Source organism: Canis lupus, chromosome 5 (assembly GCF_011100685.1).
Source record: "Canis lupus familiaris isolate Mischka breed German Shepherd chromosome 5, alternate assembly UU_Cfam_GSD_1.0, whole genome shotgun sequence".
NCBI lineage: Eukaryota > Metazoa > Chordata > Mammalia > Carnivora > Canidae > Canis > Canis lupus.
The window spans coordinates 70,647,117-70,666,713 of record NC_049226.1 but is presented as its reverse complement, the minus strand read 5'-3'; the positions used below and the strand labels follow the sequence as shown (position 1 = coordinate 70,666,713).

Genomic DNA, 19,597 nt, shown 5'->3' with positions numbered 1-19,597 from the left:
CTGATCCCTGCTTGAGCTGGGTGTCATGGTTCTGATTGGGTACCTTCAGGCTGACCATCAGTTGCAGTCACTTCCCTGGAACCATGTGGATGAAGATGGGATCCTCAGATTGATGCTTGATTTTATATGTCCACCATTCTGTTTGCGCATCTGTCCTCCCCATGAGATTGGTGGTACCCTAAAAGCTGGAGTTTTTAAATTTTAGAGATCGGTAAATGTTCAAATGTTCAGTGAACATCTACTATGTACCAAGTTCTGTGCTGGGCTCCAAAAAATACAGAAGTGATAAAAACCACCTAGTCATTGCTCTCATGAGGTCAATAATCTGCTGAGAACAAGAGATGTCCTGTTAGTCGCAAGTGTTTGTTTTGAAAAACAAAACAAAACAAAACAAAACAAAACAAGTGTTTGTTTTGAGCAGTTCCCTCTACCAAGCGTTGGCTTGCCAACAGCAGGTGGTCAGTACATGCTGGCTGAATGAGCCAGTGACGAGGTCATGGTGTCTCAAAGAGGGAGGAGGAGAAGGCTCTTTGCATTGTGTTGGGATGGTGAATGTCCCTGGTCTCCACCCATGCATGCCTGCTGGGGGAACTTGGTCATTGTAATAGTCACAAATGACCCTCCTCCCACTGCCTGGACACACAGACTCTTTCAAACTCACTGTGGTCAAGGTGTGGGGTGGGTGTCACTGTTCTCCACTGAGAATTGTTGCTTAGAGTGGGTCAGGCTCATAAACACATTGTCGTGAGATTGTGCGGTAAGTGCCATGGAGAGTGGTCAGAGGGAGACCGAGGGTGAGCAGGAGCTCCAGGGGAACCAGGTGGGGATGTGTTCCAGGCAGAGGGAGAGCATAGGTCTGCAGGGATCTTCCCTCCCTCTCCTCCTCCCCAGTATCTGTGGAGTACCTTTCTGTGCCAGGTGCTGTTCTAGGCTCTGAGAACAGAGACTGAACTTCTGGGTAGATCTCTACAAGAGAAGACAAGTGTCTGCCTTCAAGTCCATGCAGAGAGATGAAGCTACTATCTAGGTGTGATCAGTGGGAAGCGGGCCTCAGGGGGACATGGGAGCAGGGGCTGCTTGGCAGAGCTGAATAAGAGCTCAGGTCACAGCGTCCACAGGCTTGTAGTAGCCAGGTGGCTGGAAAGTGCAGTTCACACTCAGCCGTTCCTGTCTCCCTTTTTGATTTTTCTCTTGCCAAAGAAGCTCATTCTGGCTTGACCTTGGTTATATTTTCCTAACCATTTATTTATCAAGTACCCTCGGGGTGCTGGACACATCCTGGAGGGCTTACCCTGGGCTGTCAGATGGCGGTCCTAACACTTGCCATGAGACTGGAACTCTCAATGCTTGGCACTGTGGACAGGGAAGCAAAGTTTCACTCAGGTTACCAGAAGGAACCAGACCCTGACCCACACTCTTTTTTTTAAATAAAGATTTTATTTATTTATTGATGATAGACACAGAGAGAGACAGAGACACAGGCAGAGGGAAAAGCAGGCTCCCTGCGGGGAGCCCAGTGCGAGACTCGATCCCAGGACCCCAGGATCACGCCTTGAGCCAAAGGCAGATGCTCAACCACTGAGCCACCTTGTGCCCTGACCCACACTCTTTAATTAACCTCAATACGCTAGAGCCTCCTTGCCCAAGGGAGCTTTTGTAAAAAGTTTTAAATTTCTTAATTATGTAAATATATTCTTAGAAAAAATTAAGACATTGCAGTAAAGGCTAAGCCCCTCATTGCCCTTCTCATCTGGGTCCTTGTCTTAGTAGAAAGCAGTTTTCTAACTGGTGTCTCCATGTGGACCTCAAAAAAAAGACCTCCATGTATATGATGTACCTGTGGAAAATACAGTGCCATTTTATGTGTGGGAATTCCTTTGCATTAAAAAAAAATACCAATGGGATCATACTGTAGTTTCATATTGTAACTTGTCTATTCAGCAGTGTTTTTGTTGTTTTTTTTTTAAGAGAAATACTTAATAAAATATCCGTGCAAATAAGCCACTGAGGCAGAAATGTAGCACTTTTTTTTACAGGACATATTGAAGAAATGGCTTAACAGGATATGTTTTTTAAAGCAAAAAGTGTCTTTAAGGTGCAGTTTTTATATCTATGTATTTGAGAGACAGAGCACAAGCTTGAGAAAGGAGGCCTCACGCCCAGCACGGAGCCCAACAACAGCACTTGATCTCACCACCCTGAGATCATGACCTGAGCTGAAATCAAGAGTCAGGTGGTAAACCAACTGAGCCACCCAGGCATCCCTTTAACATGCAAAAATTTTAAAAGATGAATAGTTCACCCATGGTAATTATGCCTTTATACATTTTAAGAAGATGCTCTTTGGCTGTAAAGTTAGGGTCAAAATTGACTTTCCCAAATGTTTCTATTCTTGCTGATAAAAGCTAGTATTTTTTTTGATACAAGAGATATCAATAGGATGAGGCAATAAAAGATTGGTTTGCTTTTTGGGGAAAAAAAATTCCATGGTTGTTGTAGCTGGGCCACTGAAGATAAGATTTGGGCATCAAATGGCAGTCTTCTAGAGGAGAGATCAGCAGACATTTCCTGTAAAGGACCAGAGGATAAATATCGTAGGCCTTGCGAGCTGTGTGGCTTCTGTTGTAGCTACTCAGCTCTGCCGCTGTAGGGTGAGCGGCCACAGGCCACACGGAAATGGATGAACGTGGCTGTGTTTCAATAAAACTTTACTTATAAAAGTGAGGGTGGAAGGCGGTATAGAGTGTGGACTAGATTTGGCCCTTGGTCGTTGTTTGCAGAGCCTGACCTGGACACCAGGACTTTCCCAAAGTCAAGTCCTGTAATTGGGGGGCGGGGAGCGGGCTGACAAGAGGAGCTGGTGGTTGAGTCACTTAGTATTTTTGTAAGAAACAGCTTTGTATTCTGTAGGACGACTCAACCTTGTTTATATATCTGGTCCCCTGAGGATGGGTAACTAGGTTGTTTCTCATTAGTGGAGCTCATATAACAACTGTTTGGTTTTTTGGATTTTGGTTGTCAGCCTGTGTGGTCTTTCCCCCTCCAGGGCCAGGGGCAAGGTGAAGCACTGCCGCATTCACCGGGATGGCCAGCACTTTGTGCTGGGGACCTCTGCCTACTTCGAGAGCCTCGTGGAGCTAGTCAGCTACTACGAAAAGCACGCGCTCTACCGAAAAATGCGACTGCGCTACCCCGTGACGCCTGAGCTCCTGGAGCGCTACAATATGGTAGGTGGCTGAACTCACTGTGGTTTGGTGGAAGGTCACTCACCTGCCTGTTCATTCAGTACTTTCCTGAGCACTTACTGCATGTCCTAGGTCCTAGGGACAGAGACCCTGCCTTCATGCTGCTTCCAGTCTAGTGTAGGGGAGACACCATAAATGAGATAAATTTAAAACAACAACAACAGATGTGTTAGATGGTGACACATACTATAGAGAAAAACTGGGTAGGTGGAGACATGGATACACGATGCTGTAGTTCTGGAAGGGTGCTCTGGAAGGAACTTCCTGGGAAGGAAGTGTTTGAACAATGCTAGAGTTGGTGAAGGAGTACTCCATGCAGCCATAGAGCAGAAGGAGAACAGCAAGTGCAAAGGTCCTGGGTCCTATGCCTGGAGTCACAGAAGAAGCCAGTGTGGCCAGCATTGAGTGAGCCAGAATGCGGGTAGATCTCATTAAGGACAGGGCTCACAGAGGACTGCATGGTGCTGGCCAGGCCCCTGGGAGACGCTGGCTTCTATTCTGAGCCATGGAGGGTTCTGAGCAGAGATCAGACCTGATCTGATTACCACGTCTCCATTCCCTGTCACATGGATTCATTAATGTCTTGAAAAGAGATCCAGGGTACACCAGCCATGGGCCAGGCCTGATTCTAGCTCCTGCAAGTGTGGTGGACCATAGCCTACCTTGGGAAATTGAGGTTCTGGGCAGGGGAGCTGACACCTAAAGATGACGTCCCGGGCTGCGCGGATTCAGCGAAGCAGATAGCACCGGCAAGGTGCTGCTGGGGACTGCAGCCGGCAGGTCGGAGGTGGCCTCCTCGGGGGGCTAGAACCGGAGCCCAAGCCTGACAGGGAGCGGCGGGGCCGGGGGAGGCTGGGGGCAAGTTGGTTCTGGGGTGAGGGAGCGGCTGTGGCACAAGCCCGGGGGTGACTCAGAGGCAGTGACAGAGCAGGAGAGAGGGCAGGTGTGCTGGTAGGTGCGTCCCCTGTCTCGGTTTGCGGCCTGTGCCCGTTTCCAGCCATCGACAGGGCCTGGGGGTCCGGAGACCCGGAGTGGCTCTAGCGCGCCGCCGGCTCTCAGCGTGTGTGCTGTAGCGAGGGAGCGTGGTGCCTGGCACAGAGAAGGCCAGCACAGGGGTCTCTCTCATTTGGGGTGCAGTTTCCAAGTTTTGGGGGGCTTTTTAAATGGCTTCTTTCCATCTCTACGAAGAGGCATGAGTGGACTGGGAGATTTCCACTCTTATGCCAGGGGGTGGCCTAGAAGCCTTGTTCTGTGCACCCCCCCCACCCCGAACTTGGATGCTTCCATTTATTTTGCTTTGTTCTTTTTCAGGAAAGAGATATAAACTCCCTCTATGACGTCAGCAGAATGTATGTGGATCCCAGTGAGATCAATCCTTCTATGGTACAGTGCCACCCGCCCCCTTCATACCATTACCTGGTCCCTGCCGCACCCCACAACCCCACAGCATTACAGGGCAAGGGAACTTCTGGGCAAACTTGCCTCCTCCCAATTTATTTTTAAATTAAATTAAATTATTTTATTTTTAAATTAAATTATTATTATTTTTTTTTTAGAAGAAATGATTGACAGTGTGACATCTAGTTTCAGGAAAGAGGTTAATAGAATTCCACGTGAAAGCGACTGTGCCTTGCTAAAAAATTCTGAGGTTTGATGAACCACCTTTGGGCCAAACGACTTCTAATTAAAAATCTTTCAAATGTTTCTTGCTCACTGACAGAGCCTGTGGTGTTTATAAATTCTGTTTGGTTCATCGACCTCCTTGCAGTGTGCACGTTATCTCCTGTTCCCACCCTGGCTGGTGTGTGATTTCACGCAGGTGGGGGTGGGTTTTTGCTCTTGGCCCCCAGCTCCTCCTCGCTCTGGTTCCAGCTCACTCGTAGTTGGAGCCTGCAGAGGAAGAACGATAGTGAATTTTCTGTTGGGGGGAGGGTGCATCTGGTGCACCGTTCACGTACCCCTTCTTGTTAAGGAAGGGGCCCTGCTCGTGGGCTCTGGGGATATCCAGAGATGAATTTTTCTTTCTTTCCCCATCTTTTTTTTTTTTTTTTAATTTATGGTCCTCGGCTAATGCCAGTCCCTCCCAGCAAGAAATGAAGACTTGGAAGGATGTGGGCAAGTGGAGTGTGTGTGTGAAATGATGAGGAGACTTTTATTAGAAGTAAAGAAGGCATTGGTAGCGAGGCTGACAGGGCTGCCTGTCAGCTGGATGTCCAGGATGGTAGAGACTGGTAAACTGAGGAACTCACACCCCATCTTAAGGGCAGCTACGTATATCCTGCTTGCCTGCAATTGCTGCCTTTCCAGAGAGCAGGCCAGGTCTCCTGGTTTCTCCCAGCAAGCCAATAATCTGAATATTTTATGTGAATTCTCCCCATTTCTAAATCCTGGCAACTAACCCAAGTGATAGAGAAAACTTCCAAGCACTAAGTGAGACAAGTAAAACACGATGGTAGTTGACTTTGATTGCAAGCTGCCAGACTGTGGTGAGTGCCTCAAAATAAAATCATTGCTATTATTGTGATTGAAAATCATTTAACCATTAAAAAAAAAAAAACTTACTTTGAAAACAAGGCAGATAGCCCTGGTCTCTATATGCTCACTCCATCACTGTCTCACTCCATTCCTGGGTCTTTGCCTGCACAGAGATCTCTTTTACAGTTGTCCGCCCCACCTATCCACACCTGCCATTTTTCTGTTTCATTCACCCTTCGCTTGGTCCTGTGTGGGTTTCTCCATTGCTGATTTTCTTCGTGACCATTCTTACTGAAACTGGTGAGCTGAGTACTTTAGGTGACACACGTGCATTACAATTTTAACTTAAAGAATGTTTTTTAAAATTAATGAATTTGAGAGCGAGAGTGGGAACATAAGCAGGGAGGAACAGAGGGAGAAGGAGAGGGAGCCCCGTGGGGACTCGATCCCTCGACTCCAGGATCATGACCTGAGCCAAAGGCAGATGCTTAACCAACTGAGCCACTCAGGTGCTCCTCAACTGATTTATTTCTGAGCTCAGCCACTTAACAGCTGGTTGACCTTGGGCCAATCCCCATCCCTGCTCCCTGGTGACTTTGGGGCTCCTTTGCAGTGCAGTGCCAGCCCTTTGCCAGCAGATGGCACCGTAACATTGGGCTGAAGCCTCCTGTTCCCTAATGAGAACCGAGGCAGATGCCTCTCCCTGCTTCTGTGGCCCAGCCTGACCTTCTCCTTCTTGTGTTCCCCCTCCGAAAGCCTCAGAGAACCGTGAAAGCTCTGTATGACTACAAAGCCAAGCGAAGCGATGAGCTGAGTTTCTGCCGTGGGGCCCTCATTCACAACGTCTCGAAGGAGCCCTGGGGCTGGTAAGGCTGAGGGGGGCTGGGCCTCTTGGAGGATGAACTTGACCTCTCCCTTCTTGCAGGTGAGGCTCAGGTGCTAGCTGAGCTCTGAACCCCTTTCTCTGCTGTTCTGGGCTGGCTTTGTACCTTCACTGAGAAGGTGGCTTGATACATACTCTATTCAGAAAAGCAGTTAAGAACCATCTTTCGTATCCTGTTCTATGCTATTTTATTTTATTTTTTATTTTTTTTATAATAAATTTATTTTTTATTGGTGTTCAGTTTGCCAACTTAGAGAATAACACCCAGTGCTCATCCCATCAAGTGCCCCCCTCAGTGCCCGTCACCCATTCACCCCCATGTTCTATGCTATTTTAGTTATAACAGCACCTACCACCTCCTGATGCCTTCCGCCTGTGCTAATTGCTTTCATACATGGTCTAACCAGATGGTCATTACAACCCTCAGAGTTGACTATGCATATCCTCACTAACAGAAAGAGCAAATAGGGCTTTCCAAGATTGTACAGCTACTAACTGGGGCAGGCTCTTCCTATTACTCGAGCCTCTATGTTATTTTATATTAAAATTCTTATGCTATTGCTTGGTCTTGTGCAGTGGCCCCACCCTGGCTTGAAGCAGGGACATTTTTAGACTAGAGGTACCTAGATGTGTACCAGAGTTCAGTTACCTCTGCTCCCTTTCCACCTGGGAAAAAAAATTTGCTGCCCATCCCTAAGTCCTGGGTAGGTGGTTTGCAGGATTCTTTTCTTTTCTTTTTTAAGATTTTATTTATCTATTCATGAGAGACACACAGAGAGAAAGGGAGAGGCAGAGACGCAGGCAGAGGGAGAAACAGGCTTCATGCTGGAAGCCCGACGTGGGACTCGATCCCCGGTCCCCAGGATCAGGCCCTGGGCCGAAGGTGGCGCTAAACCGCTGAGCACCCGGGCTGCCCATTGCAGGATTATTTCTTACTGTAATGCAACAAGTACCTGCAAGATAGCTGGACCTGACTTAGAAATCTGAATGGCAGCTTGAATCAAGTGCTTCTTTGTGTCAAGAACCATTTAAACACTTCATCTGAAATAGCTCATTTAAACCCACACAGTGACCCTGAAAGGCTACCTGCATTTTACAGATGAGGAAACAGAGGCATAGACAGGTACACTAACTTGGCCAGGGCCACACAGCAGGCTGAGATTTGAATCCAGGCCTTCTGACTCCAAAGCCGATACTTCTCTAACTTGACTCATGTACAAGGTTTAGGGGCTTTCTTTCTTTTTTTCTTCCTTTTCTTTTTTTTTTTTTTTTTCTTAAAGATTTTATTGATTTATTCATGAGAGATAGAGAGAGACAGAGACATAGAGGGAGAAGCAGGCTCCCTGAGGGGAGCCTGATGCGAGATCTGATCCCTGGACCCCAGGATTATGCCCTGAGCTGAAGGCAGATGCTCAACCACTGAACCACCGAGATAACTCGGTTCAGGGGTTTTCAAAGTTTTTTTGTTTGCTTATTTGTTTTTTTGAGCATGCCGTCTTTCTAATCCACATCTTATCTGGGTCCCCCAAGTAAAAAAAAAAAAAAAAAAAAGGGGAGGTAACAACAGAGTGATGTGCTAAAGCTACAGGTGGGGGCCTGGAGCTCCTGTCTGCCCCCCTCAGCCCCCCCCCCCCGTAGCCCTGGAGCTCCTGCCTGTAGGCTCCCACCCTCAGCTTGCCAACCATGATGTTCACCTGCCTCTCCCTGAGGGCCATGGCCAGAGTCTGGGTCTCCCCTGGACCCATGATGCCCCTTTCTGTACCCTGCCTCTGTTGGGGTCCTGGTTCTGTTTGTGTGGGTGACTTTTACCAAGTTGTGAGTAGATCTCTTTAAATCACATTCTTTTCCATGTGTGAAATAGCCTCATGCCTTTTCACATGTCTCATGTGGAGTGCTCTCAATTTCCAGGGCTCCTGAGATGGGGTGAGGGCCTGGTGTAAGTGCCTTTGGTGACAGGCTCTGGGCAAACTGCCCACTGAGATCCCCTCATTTCTTTCACTTTAGTGGCAATAGGACCACCTAGTGGCTGCATCAGCCACTTTGTGTGCATCCGCTCAGCCTAGCTCCAATACGGCTGAGGCATTTTTGTCCAAACTGGGATGCGTTTTAGAGCAAAAGGAATGCTATTGTTAATAATTATCCCTGGACAACAGGTATGAACTTAGTTCTGGGCAAACGGTACATATGGTCACCCGGGATATGGCCAGTCTTTGCCTGAAAGGGGTCTGGAGAGTCTGGCAGTCCTATTTCCGCCAGGCCACGGGATAGTCGGTCCTCACTCTGCTTGCTCAGATCAACAAACATTCACTAAATGCTTCCCACCACCCCAGAGTACTGATTTGATTAAAGTAGAGAAAGATCTCCCATAGCAGGGAAGACAGAAGTAGAAGCTAGAATAAAGGTACAGACTGCCTCCACAGCTGTGGGGAACAGATCCCACAGGAGCACGGAGGAAGAACACTCAGCCCAGGCAGCAGTCAGGGAAGGCTCCCTGGAAGAGGCATGCCTGAGCTGAGTCTCAAATGGTTAGTTAGGGACAAGCTGAATACAAAGGACATGGACCATGGCGTGGAAGCAAGACAAAAGGGTGGGGGCGACAGGCTCTCTGGGATGAGCGTCAAGTGTGAGTCTTAGAGAGGCAGGTCCAAGAGTCTCTGGGGGCAGGCGAAAGCATCTAGGCTTGATTTTGAAGGCTTTGGGAGCGGAGTGGGTGTGGCACGATCAGAGACGCATTCTGGAAAGAGCCCGCTGGCTGCAGAGGGTGCCCACAGGTGGGCAGTTGGAGGGAGTGGCCTTGCGTGCCTAGACACTACTTTGGGGGAAAAACCTAAGAGGGGACCACAGGTTGGTGGAGTGGAGATACATAGATCAGTTACGTCCCTTGTTATCATTGCTGTCACAGAGGAAAGGAGGAGGGTGGGGGGGGCAGTATTTTAGTAGAGTAGTAAGAACTAACAGTATTTGAGCACTTACTGTGTACTTCAGGCGCTGTCAAGAACACTCCGCATATGTGGAATCCTCTGGTCCCAGTAAAATCCTTTGAGGGGGGCACTGGGATTATTCCCATTTTACAGTTGGTGCTGGAGCTGGAATTTGGTTGCAGGCTGTCTAGCTCCAGAACCTTCCTTATCTCGCACTCTTAGCTCTAAGTTCACAGCCCTCCCTGCAGTGGCGTTGAGCCTGCACTAGACTTGAGCATTTGCCTCTGATATGCCCCTAAAGCGTTGAAAACTTTTGGTGTCTTTGACCAAACATTAGAATCACATTCTGGGGAGGACACTGACCCTCCACTCACTCATCGCTCATTAAAAGAAGCAGAGGAGCACTTTGAAATGCTCCATTGTCACAGATAATGATCACCACCTCCAGCCGCCTTTCCCCCACCAGCGGAGGTGAGGGATCGTTAACACCTGCCCACGAAGGCCCTCCAGTGCCCTCTGTTTTCATCTAGGTGGAAGGGGGACTATGGAACCAGAATCCAGCAGTACTTCCCATCCAATTACGTCGAGGACATTTCAACGGTCGACGTGGAGGAGCTGGAGAAGCAGGTGAGTGTGGGCCACCGCACGGGGAGACCTGCCGATCCTGTTCTCGGAGGAATCCGCGGAGCCGTCTCAGCAGGACGTGCTACTCACGCGGTCATGTGGTCCCTGCGGAGCAGTCCCAGTTGTCGTGGGTAAAAGTCACTGCGACAAGCCTGTCATGTTTTAATCACGTTGTGCTGGGCTGGAAGGCTTTGCATAGGCCGGAGGATTCCCTCTGGAGTGAAAATGGCCAAACGGGGAATTTGTCCTTTGCTTAAAGCAGCTTGCAAATGAAACACATTTAGTTTGGCCGCCAGACATTCCGGACGTGCCTGGTGTGAGTAAGCAGGTGGCCGTACGCGGTGGCGCATCGAGGCCCTCCTGGTGACATCGCAAACCTGGTTTCCGTTCCCTGGCCTCTCTTCCCCGGAGGACTCAGAGCATCCGCTGTTAGGTGACAGCGCTGTCCCAAGGATGGGCTCTTTGTAAGAAGGATCCCAGAGGCCTTCTGGAGCCCAAGACATTTCCTGAGGGACTTAGGGCAGGCGTGGAAGACCGCATGGAGTAAAGGACATTTGAGCCTTAGAAGTCAAGTGAGAGATCAGTAGCCAGACCTGCAGAAGGGGATTCCAGGTGGGGATGCAGCCTAAGCGAAGGTGTGGTGCTAGGAACGTGGCTGTGCTCAGCGTGCCGGGCCCAAGGCAGGGATGCGGCCCTCACCCCTACAGCCAGCGTTACTCTGGTGGAGGGGTGGGGGTGAGGGTCACACGGGCAGCGGCCAGATACAGTTCAGCCAGCTGTCCCAAGGACAAGATATTCTCTGTGCACCCAGACCCTGGGATGCGTCAAAACAGGCAGTGGGAGGTGGAGCTGCCAGGCCGGCCAGGGCCTGGAAAGCCTTAAAGCAGATCCTATAGCCTGGGCATGTCGCCCCGCCCCTAGGACATGGGAAGCCGCAGAAGGTTCTTGAGCTGGGCTTTAGGAGGCTAGATGGTCCCCGTTCATAATAATGTCAGAATAAGGGTTTAGAATGTTTTTTTGAAGCCAGATCCATGGAAGTGCTTCAAAACCTGTTCTCAAATTCACTGGGCTCATTTTTACAGACTGGAAAATGAACCACTGAACCTGCTGGCACCTGCTCACTGCTGGGTCCCCGTCAGCAACATGCTTCATTATTTAGCGCTCTCCCCACGGGTGTATCCTGTAATGAAAATGCATTTTAAACAGTTCCACAGGCAGTGTCTCTGCTAAACGGTGTGCCTTGGAAAACTGGTTGTCTTTTTATTATTCCCGTTAAGACTAACGTGAGTTATGTCTTGTTTCTTTGCAGATTATTGAAGACAATCCCTTAGGGTCTCTTTGTAGGGGAATACTGGATCTCAATACCTATAACGTTGGTACGTGTACACATAGTCTGAGCATGGATTCCCACCCACGTCCCCCGCAGCCTAGTGTCAGGAGTGCCCTGGGCAGGGAGGGTCTGCAGTCCATCAGTCTGTGAGCCCATGAGTCTGGGCCAGACGAGGAAAGCCAGCCCCTCTGTGACCATGGGACCTGGCTGGGGTCCCACGGCAAGTTAAGAGATGGAGAAGGGGCTGAGGTATTCGGGGCTGGGCCTTCACCTACTGCTCTTACATTGTCTGCATTATATTTTCAGAGCACAGGCCTATAGCTCAGGGGTTACAAGGAGGGAGCTTAGAATCAGGTTAATTTGAGCCACAGCTTTGTCACTACCAGCTTCATATGACCTTCCGTGTGTTACTTTCCCTCAGTGAGTCTGTTCCTTCTCCTGTAACACAAGTATGAAAAGAGTAGCACCTCTGAAAGGTTGTGATTAAATGAGATAGAGTGCGTATAATCCGCTTAAAATATTGCCTAACACACAAGGCTCAGAGATCTTAGCCAATGATATTCAGCAGATCATTTCTCCTCTCCTGGCCTTTTCTTTCTAGAAAATATTTTCTCTGCGGAGAGAGTCTCTCGCATGCCTGTCTCCTAGCTCTTGGTGGCTGCTGTGCTCCTGGGTTTGTGGTTACAGCACTCCAGGGGCCATCTTTCCTGTGTCTCTGTTTCAAATTTCCCCTCTCCTTTCTCTGGTACAGAGACTAGTTCTTGGACTGGGAAGATCTTATCTTAAGATCCTTAAGGATCTCTGCAAGCATCTCATTTCCAAGGAAGGTCACATTCCCAGGTATGGGGGTTAGGATGCAGACATAAGGTCTCAGAGAACACGACTCAGCCCATTCCGGCTCTCCGGCTGTGATGTAGGGGAAGAGGCCAGACCCCACCTGCCACCAGGCAGACAGCCCGGTCACTGCGGACCAGAACTGTAGCAGCGGCACTTTGGCTGCATACGTGAGAAAGGCGGCGGGGCAGTGTGAAGGCTGGCCTTTCTGACTCAGGCTGCTCAGGACTTTCACTGTTGTCTCCCAAAGTGAAAGCCCCCCAGGGGAAAAACCAGAAGCCATTCGTGTTTATCCTGGAGCCCAAGAAGCAAGGTGACCCCCCGGTGGAGTTTGCCACGGACAAGGTGGAGGAGCTCTTTGAGTGGTTTCAGAGCATCCGGGAGATCACCTGGAAGATAGACACCAAGGTAGGCACCGGGCTCAGCTGGGCTCATTTGGTGGAGGAGGCAGGGGTCAGCCGGGTGGTCTGGGCAGCGGGAGGGGCAGGCCCAGGGCCGCCCAGAACTCAGGGAAGATGTAGAGTGGGTTTGGGCAACAGGTGTGCCAGTCATCGTGGAGCGGACAGGTATACTGGCAGTCACCTGGGAAGCACAGTCTAGTTCGAACCTTCAGAAGGCTCAGTGGGTGTGGAGTGCTCAGTGATATTTGGGGCCTGTCTGACCCTGCATATCTTAACAAGAAGCGTTGTTTCTCACTTTGAATGTTTTCTTGTTGGTAAACGTCGTTCAAAGCAACCTGGGTCCTTCCCCGTGGCACACGCGGCCTGAGCTCACCTCCCAGGACCCGCAGTGCGGCAGTGGGGCCTTGTGCTTGATAGGACCCCATTGTGTTCCAACACTAGCGTATACTCTCAGGGAGGAACTTCTCCCCCAGATGGGAAGGAATACTTCAGGGTTTATCCTAACTGGAGCACTGGTATTAGGTTGGAGGGGTTTTGAGAAGGGTGATGTTCTGGGTAAGAACAGCAGGTTTAGAATGAGGCAGGGCTGGACCCCAGCAAATAACCACGTCTCTGGGCCTCTGCTTTCTGGTCTGTAAGGTGGACCAATACCATAGTCACAGGATGCAGGGAGGATGAAATGAAATGATTCCTGAAGGAGACCAGGCCCCGTGCCTGACATCTAGCAGGAGTCAGGGACAGTCTCTCTGTCCTGCCAGGAGGGCCGAGGCCAGTGGTACCGTATCTCAGATGATGGAGCAAGGCACCTTCTGCTCTATTTTGTGCCTTTCCACAGGCCCTGGTGCTTCTAAGGCAGATCTTGACCCAAAGAACTGATTTCTAAGCTTTCTCAGGACCTCATGGGTTCCTTTGCTGACAGTTGATGATAAGTCTCCCGCCTCCAGAGTCCTGGGAGGGTCACTCCCTGGGGCCTGGTCATTTCTTCCTCCTTGGTGGAGGGCGGGCCTCACATCTTGGCTGGTCTCACTTACCCTGGAGTGAAGTCATCTACTTTAGAAGGGTTTCTGCTGCGGTTGGGCGGATGGGCATCTTTCCTGGCAGGGCTTGCCCTCTCCCTGTCCCCGAGTCTAGTCAGAGACCTTACCTTCTTCCCCAGGCTTGTCACACCCTCTCCAGGCACGTGGGACGGACCATGAGCTGGGGGGCCAGCATAGCTGGGCCTGTTTCTGCAGCTGGGGGCAGCTCCTCTCTGCCCTCCTGTTCCTCTGCTGTGGCCCGGGGCAGGGCAGGGGGTGTGGAGTCAGACACCCTGGTCCTGGGGTGCATGTTCTCCTTGTTGATTGAACGGTCGTCATCGTGCTCTGGATGGCACCATCAGCTGGCATGTGACATGACCCTCCTGGGCGTGTTCTAGTATTTGGGATTTCTGCCCCCGCTGAGAGCAGAGAGAGCCCTTAGCCGGTGTGCCTGCAGACCTTGTTCTCAGGCACCCAAGCCTGAGGATGGAGGGTGGGGCTTAGAGGGGAAGGATGCACAGTGGGTCCTGGCGTTCTCACTAGAGAGAAATGCACCTTTACTGAGAGGCTCTCCCCTCCCCACGTGAAGGGTTCTGAAATCAAGCCTGGCTCTGCAAGGCTCCTGGTCTCCGCCTTGGTTTGCATTCCTCTTTCACTGTTTTTTTTTTACATCTGCTCATTCTATTATGTGTGAAGGGGAAGAAAACAGGTCAGCGGAACCCACCAATTCCTTCCCTTCTGGGGACAGCCAGCTGTGGGAGCAAGGGATCCCTCACCCCCTCCCCCCCGCCCCCCAACCCCCGGCCCTTGGGAAACCCACGCAGTGAACGCTCAGCTCACTGCCGGCCGCTCTGCTCTTGGCCACACAGCCTTACAGTCCCCATGTGTCCCTGGCCCCCTGCTCCGGGCTCTTGTGATTTTACCATGGATGCCCAAAGACCAGTCACTAAGATCTGTCTAGGTTAGTTTCCAGAGCCTGACCAGTGAAGTGGGCTGTAAGATCAAATTCTGAGACTGCCCCATGGGTTAAACCTGTAGGCCTGAGGAGTAATGGTTACACGATTATGAAGAAGTAGGATATCTTTTCATCTTGAACAGATGTTTTCTGCTAAGGTTGGGGAAAAAGGGACACCCCCTGACTTGTCATAGTTCTATGCTTTGTTGAGGCCAAATTTCCATAATTCCAAGTAGAACGTGTCCCACCCGCCCTTGTTTTATGCAATTCTGTTGACCTTAGGGGCACACATGTGCAGGGCAGTCAGAGTAGCCACCATTTGTGGCCTTCCACACACCTGGTGGGGAGCCCTAGTGGGGGAGTACTCTAGTTAGCCAACCTCATTTTATAGTTGTGGAAACTGAGGCATAGAGTATATGATGTGCTCACTGGGCACAGAGGGCCAGCTTTTGAACTCATGCTGGATTCCAGTTCCTGCTGTCATAATCAGGTGGGACAAAGCCTTTCTCACCAGGTCACCACCTGTCACTTGAACACCTGCTACCTCCTCGTGTCTCTGTGAGGACAGCTCTAGGCACTAGTGGTGAATGGCACCATTCCTTTCCTACTCCTGGCTAGAGTTATCCAGGAAAGCTTCCTGGAAAAGGAATGATTTGGGTAGAGGCCAGAAGCAGGAGGTAATCTCGTGGACTGGCAGAGGAAAGATGACAAGGGTACAGGATAAGGGGCAGGAGGTCACTGCTGTGGTTCAGGGGGACCCTGGAGATGAAATCTGGGTCATTTTAGAAAAAATCTTCTCTAGGAGATGATGTGCTGACAAGAGTGAGGCCGAGTGTAGAGGCATCTGGTCTTCTCACTGGCCCGCTGTGGAGTGTGATTCAACCCTGTGTGCTGAAGTTTCTTTGCAAAATGGACACAAGTTCTACCTCTCGGGGGAGGTGGAGGCTACCCTAAGTAATATCCATCATGTACTTAGCGTGTGATGCCCAAAGCTGAGCAGCTCTATATATAATTATCTCTCCAAGCTCCCCCTTTTCCAGTGGGAGGAAGAGTCAGGATTTGGTGAGACCTGGAAGAGTTGGCCTGGTTCGGGGTGAAGCAAGTACTCATCCTCACACAGTGGACATCTAGTGGATAGTGCATCCTCCAAGGGGAAACGGCACATGGCTTGGGGCCTGGAGAGAGCCTGTGTCGAGAGCTATGAACGGTGAAGGCAGAGGCCCACTGCAGGGAAGAAGGTATAGGGAACAGCAAGTTCTAACAAGGGTGTGCAGCACCCATGAGGATGTGGGGTCATGGGTTTGGAGAACCCTAAGAGTATGGTTGTAGGGAAATGGATGAGAGCAGAAGGTTGAGAAGAGTGGGATGCTGACAGAGGGGACCCCACCCCCATTCTTGGAAGCTGGGTCCAGGTAGACCCCAGTTCTGGGTGGAAACAGCGTAGGAATTTTGGAAGGCAGGAGAGGAGGGGCAGGGCAAAGGAAAGCTTCCATGTGTTTAAAGGATCTGAACCCTCAGGAAGCCAGAAGGGGGCAAATGGGTCCCGGGGAGGAGAATGTGGGCCAGCCTCGGGGCTGACGCGGGGGGCTGCTTCCAACAGGAGAACAACATGAAGTACTGGGAGAAGAACCAGTCCATCGCCATCGAGCTCTCGGACCTGGTCGTCTACTGCAAGCCAACCAGCAAGACCAAGGACAATTTAGGTACCGTCTCCCCTGGCTTTGCCCCCTGCGTTCATTGAAAACCCTGCTTTCCTTTTGAGTCAAGTGCCGTCAGAAGGCAAGATGAGAGCAGCTCCTGCTCCTTTCCAACTGCTCTTTAAGCAGGAGCCTCCCCTCGAGTTTGTCCTCAGGATGGATGTGCAGCTGAATCAGGCCCTTCTGGTATTTTCGGGAGAAAAACTCTTGCAGGAGGTTCATTAGTCTCCCCCTCCTGCTTTAAGGGGTTACAGCAAGCTTCGTGGCTAAAGCCAGCACCTGTTTGTTTGCTCGCAGTCCTGGCAGCTAGAAGTCCAACTTCAGTGTCACTGGGCTGAAGTCCAAGTGCTGACCTGCTCCGTCCAGAGGTTCTAGGGGAGAGCCGCGCCTTGCCTCTTCTGGTGGCTGCCAGCATTCCTTGGCTTGTGGTCAAAAGTCTCTACCTCTCTAATACACAGACCCTACGTCTAGGGCCCAGATGATCTCCCCATTTCAGGCTCTTTAATCATATCTGCAAAGTCCCTTTGCCGGATAAGTTACACAGAATAAGCTCCAGGAATCAGGACCTGGAGGTCCCTGGAGGCCATTCAGCTTGCCAGAAGCATTCAAAAATGAATCTTCTCAAATTCTCCAAAGGAGCAAGTTTTTGACTTCCTAAGAGCCTGTTCATATTTTCTTCCCCCTTTCTTTGATCTTAAGAGTCTGTGATTCCAGGACAGAGGACCAGAGAAACAGCATTGAAAACTAGTTACCAGTGACTGGGCAGCTGGTCCCTCGGTTCCTCCGGCAGAGCTCTGAACTGGGCTCCACCAGACTCAGCGCGTTTAGGGGCTGGCCACCACAGCTGCACGTTCCTGTACCTCTCCTCCCACCCCTCCCTGTAGAGACAGTCCCTCCTCTCCCATCCCTGCCTGCAGGTAGCAGCAGGTGGTGCCTGGCTCCCTCATTTTGTGTCCACAGCATCTTTAATCAGGAAGCCAGGTCCTGAGCTCTCCCCTCCTGCTGATTGCCATGGCCATCCCTGTAACTGTACCAACTTTGGTGTTTTCGGGTACAAGGCTGGTGGGGGTTTTAGTCAAGACGTAAATTACACTAATCCTAGACCAAAAGGGCTGTGGGAATGCTGGGATCCTCGGAGGCAAGGGCCCATAGCGGTACCACTTATGGCAGTAGCATCAGCACCATGGGACTGTCTTGCCTCTGAGGTCCCCGGTTTCAGTTTACAACCCATGCGTCCAGCCGTTGCAGCAGGCGTTGAGAAAGTGCATCAGACAGCATAAACGGTGACTCCCTCTCTGTGTGCAGAAAACCCTGACTTCCGAGAAATCCGGTCCTTTGTGGAGACAAAGGCAGACAGTGTCGTCAGACAGAAACCCGTTGACCTCCTGAAGTACAATCAGAAGGGCCTGACCCGTGTTTACCCGAAGGGACAGAGGGTGGACTCCTCCAACTACGACCCCTTTCGCCTCTGGCTGTGCGGCTCCCAGATGGTGGCACTCAATTTCCAGACTCCAGGTAAAGGAGCGTGGATGGTGGCATCATTCCAGGCATGGTCAGCTGAGGCCACCAGCATGACCTGCTGTCCCAGATCTGTCAGGGCTCACCAAGCATGCTAGCGTGAGGCCCAGCAGCTGGAGTCAGAGAGTGGCATTTGTATCTGGCAGGTTCTGTGATGGCAGGTGACTGACCGGAGCAGGGTGGCTTAAGAGAGAAAGGAGATACTTGAGCTCATGTATTGAAAAAATCCAGGAGTTCTGGGAAAAAAATCCAACTGAGCTTCAGGTACAGCTGGATCCAGGTGTTCAATGGCTATCTTCAGGGAACTCTTCTCCTGGCCCATCCTTCTTTGAGGGCTTCATGCTCATACTCTTTTGGAGGTGTTCACTGCTGAGAAAATTCAACACGTAAAACTTTTACACCAATGGCAGCATAAATCACAGCGCTGTGCTCTTTTGTTGAGGGACATATTCATCAGTAGTCTCCTTTATACTGTTTTAACGCCTGTGTAGGATTCCATTGAATGGAAACCTAATCTATTTAACAGGTGTCCCGCCAAGGCACTTCCCTCATTTGCTATTACAGATGGCCCTGTCCTCTGTAAGCTTACGTGAGCACTGCTTCACAGATGGGGGCATCCAGCGTCCAGATGGAACACTCAGAGTGCAGGCCGGGTCCTCCAGCATTGGCACGTGGGCCAGCTTTCCTGAGGAGACCCACAGGACACCTGCACCCTGTAGTTCCTGAGCTCAGACGCCTCACCAGACAGTCCTCCAGAGAAACTATGGGGTGGGAAGGCAAATTGGGAAGATGTTTGAATACACCTTTCCAGCGTGACTTCACCAACCTGGTTTTATCCGACTTTTCAATCTTGGTGCATCAGATAGGTACAAATTGACGTCCCGTTACAGGTAAGGCTTCCCTTATTAGGAGGGAGGTGAACCAGTTTTCCATGTATTTAGGAAGTATTTTCTCTTATGCAAACTGTTCCTGCTCCTTTCCTAATCTCGCCAATGGGGTACAGGTATTTATAGCAACATTATCAGATCGCTTTCGTGTGTGGATCTTTCCCGGCATTTTAGTTAAAGTGATTTTTTTTTTTTTCCTGCAGTCTTACGTGAAATTTAAAAATCAACTCTCAAAAAAGAGATTTAAGAAATTTTGAGCTTTGAGTAGGTTTTAGTGTCAGAATGGTGTTCACCAGTTGGGATTTTTTTGAGATGCATAACTTAACAACTGCCTGAAATTATTTTTGGAGACAGGTATAAATCACTCCCCACCTAGCACCGCTGGCCCAAGAGGCTACGTTTCTTACAGCTGCAGTTCCCTTTCCTTCTCAGACAAGTATATGCAGATGAATCACGCCTTGTTCTCACTCAATGGGCGAACGGGCTACGTCCTACAGCCTGAGAGCATGAGGACGGAGAAGTATGACCCCATGCCACCTGAGTCCCAGAGGAAGATCCTGATGACTCTGTCAGTCAAGGTAACTCAGGCCCCTCTGCCTAGTGACACCTGTCATCTTGTTGAAACCATCGACACCCAGTCATTGTTTCAGGATCTGAATTACAGTGCACCCTAGGGTCCTAGGGAGGGGACTTGTTCACCTCCCCATGTGACCTGGCGGGGTGAGGTATGAATTAATCTCTTGCTGGCTTCAGCAGGGTCTCAGTGAGGTCAGCCTCCAGCCAGAGGAAGAGGGAAATCATGAGAAATGGC

The 19,597-nt window shown here is 50.4% G+C and overlaps 1 protein-coding gene across 6 annotated transcripts in view; it reads left to right on the top strand.

The window, feature by feature from the left end:
- Positions 1-19,597, top strand: part of PLCG2 (phospholipase C gamma 2) — a 174,056-nt gene that overhangs the window by 127,022 nt on the left and 27,437 nt on the right. For all 6 annotated transcript variants that reach the window (XM_038538196.1, XM_038538197.1, XM_038538193.1 and 3 more), the window contains 9 exons: positions 3,047-3,227; positions 4,557-4,628; positions 6,477-6,586; positions 10,055-10,151; positions 11,458-11,524; positions 12,563-12,720; positions 16,285-16,387; positions 17,687-17,896; positions 19,219-19,364. In XM_038538196.1, coding sequence (XP_038394124.1) covers positions 3,047-3,227; positions 4,557-4,628; positions 6,477-6,586; positions 10,055-10,151; positions 11,458-11,524; positions 12,563-12,720; positions 16,285-16,387; positions 17,687-17,896; positions 19,219-19,364 — 1,144 coding nt within the window. The remainder of the gene's footprint in view (positions 1-3,046; positions 3,228-4,556; positions 4,629-6,476; positions 6,587-10,054; positions 10,152-11,457; positions 11,525-12,562; positions 12,721-16,284; positions 16,388-17,686; positions 17,897-19,218; positions 19,365-19,597) is intronic.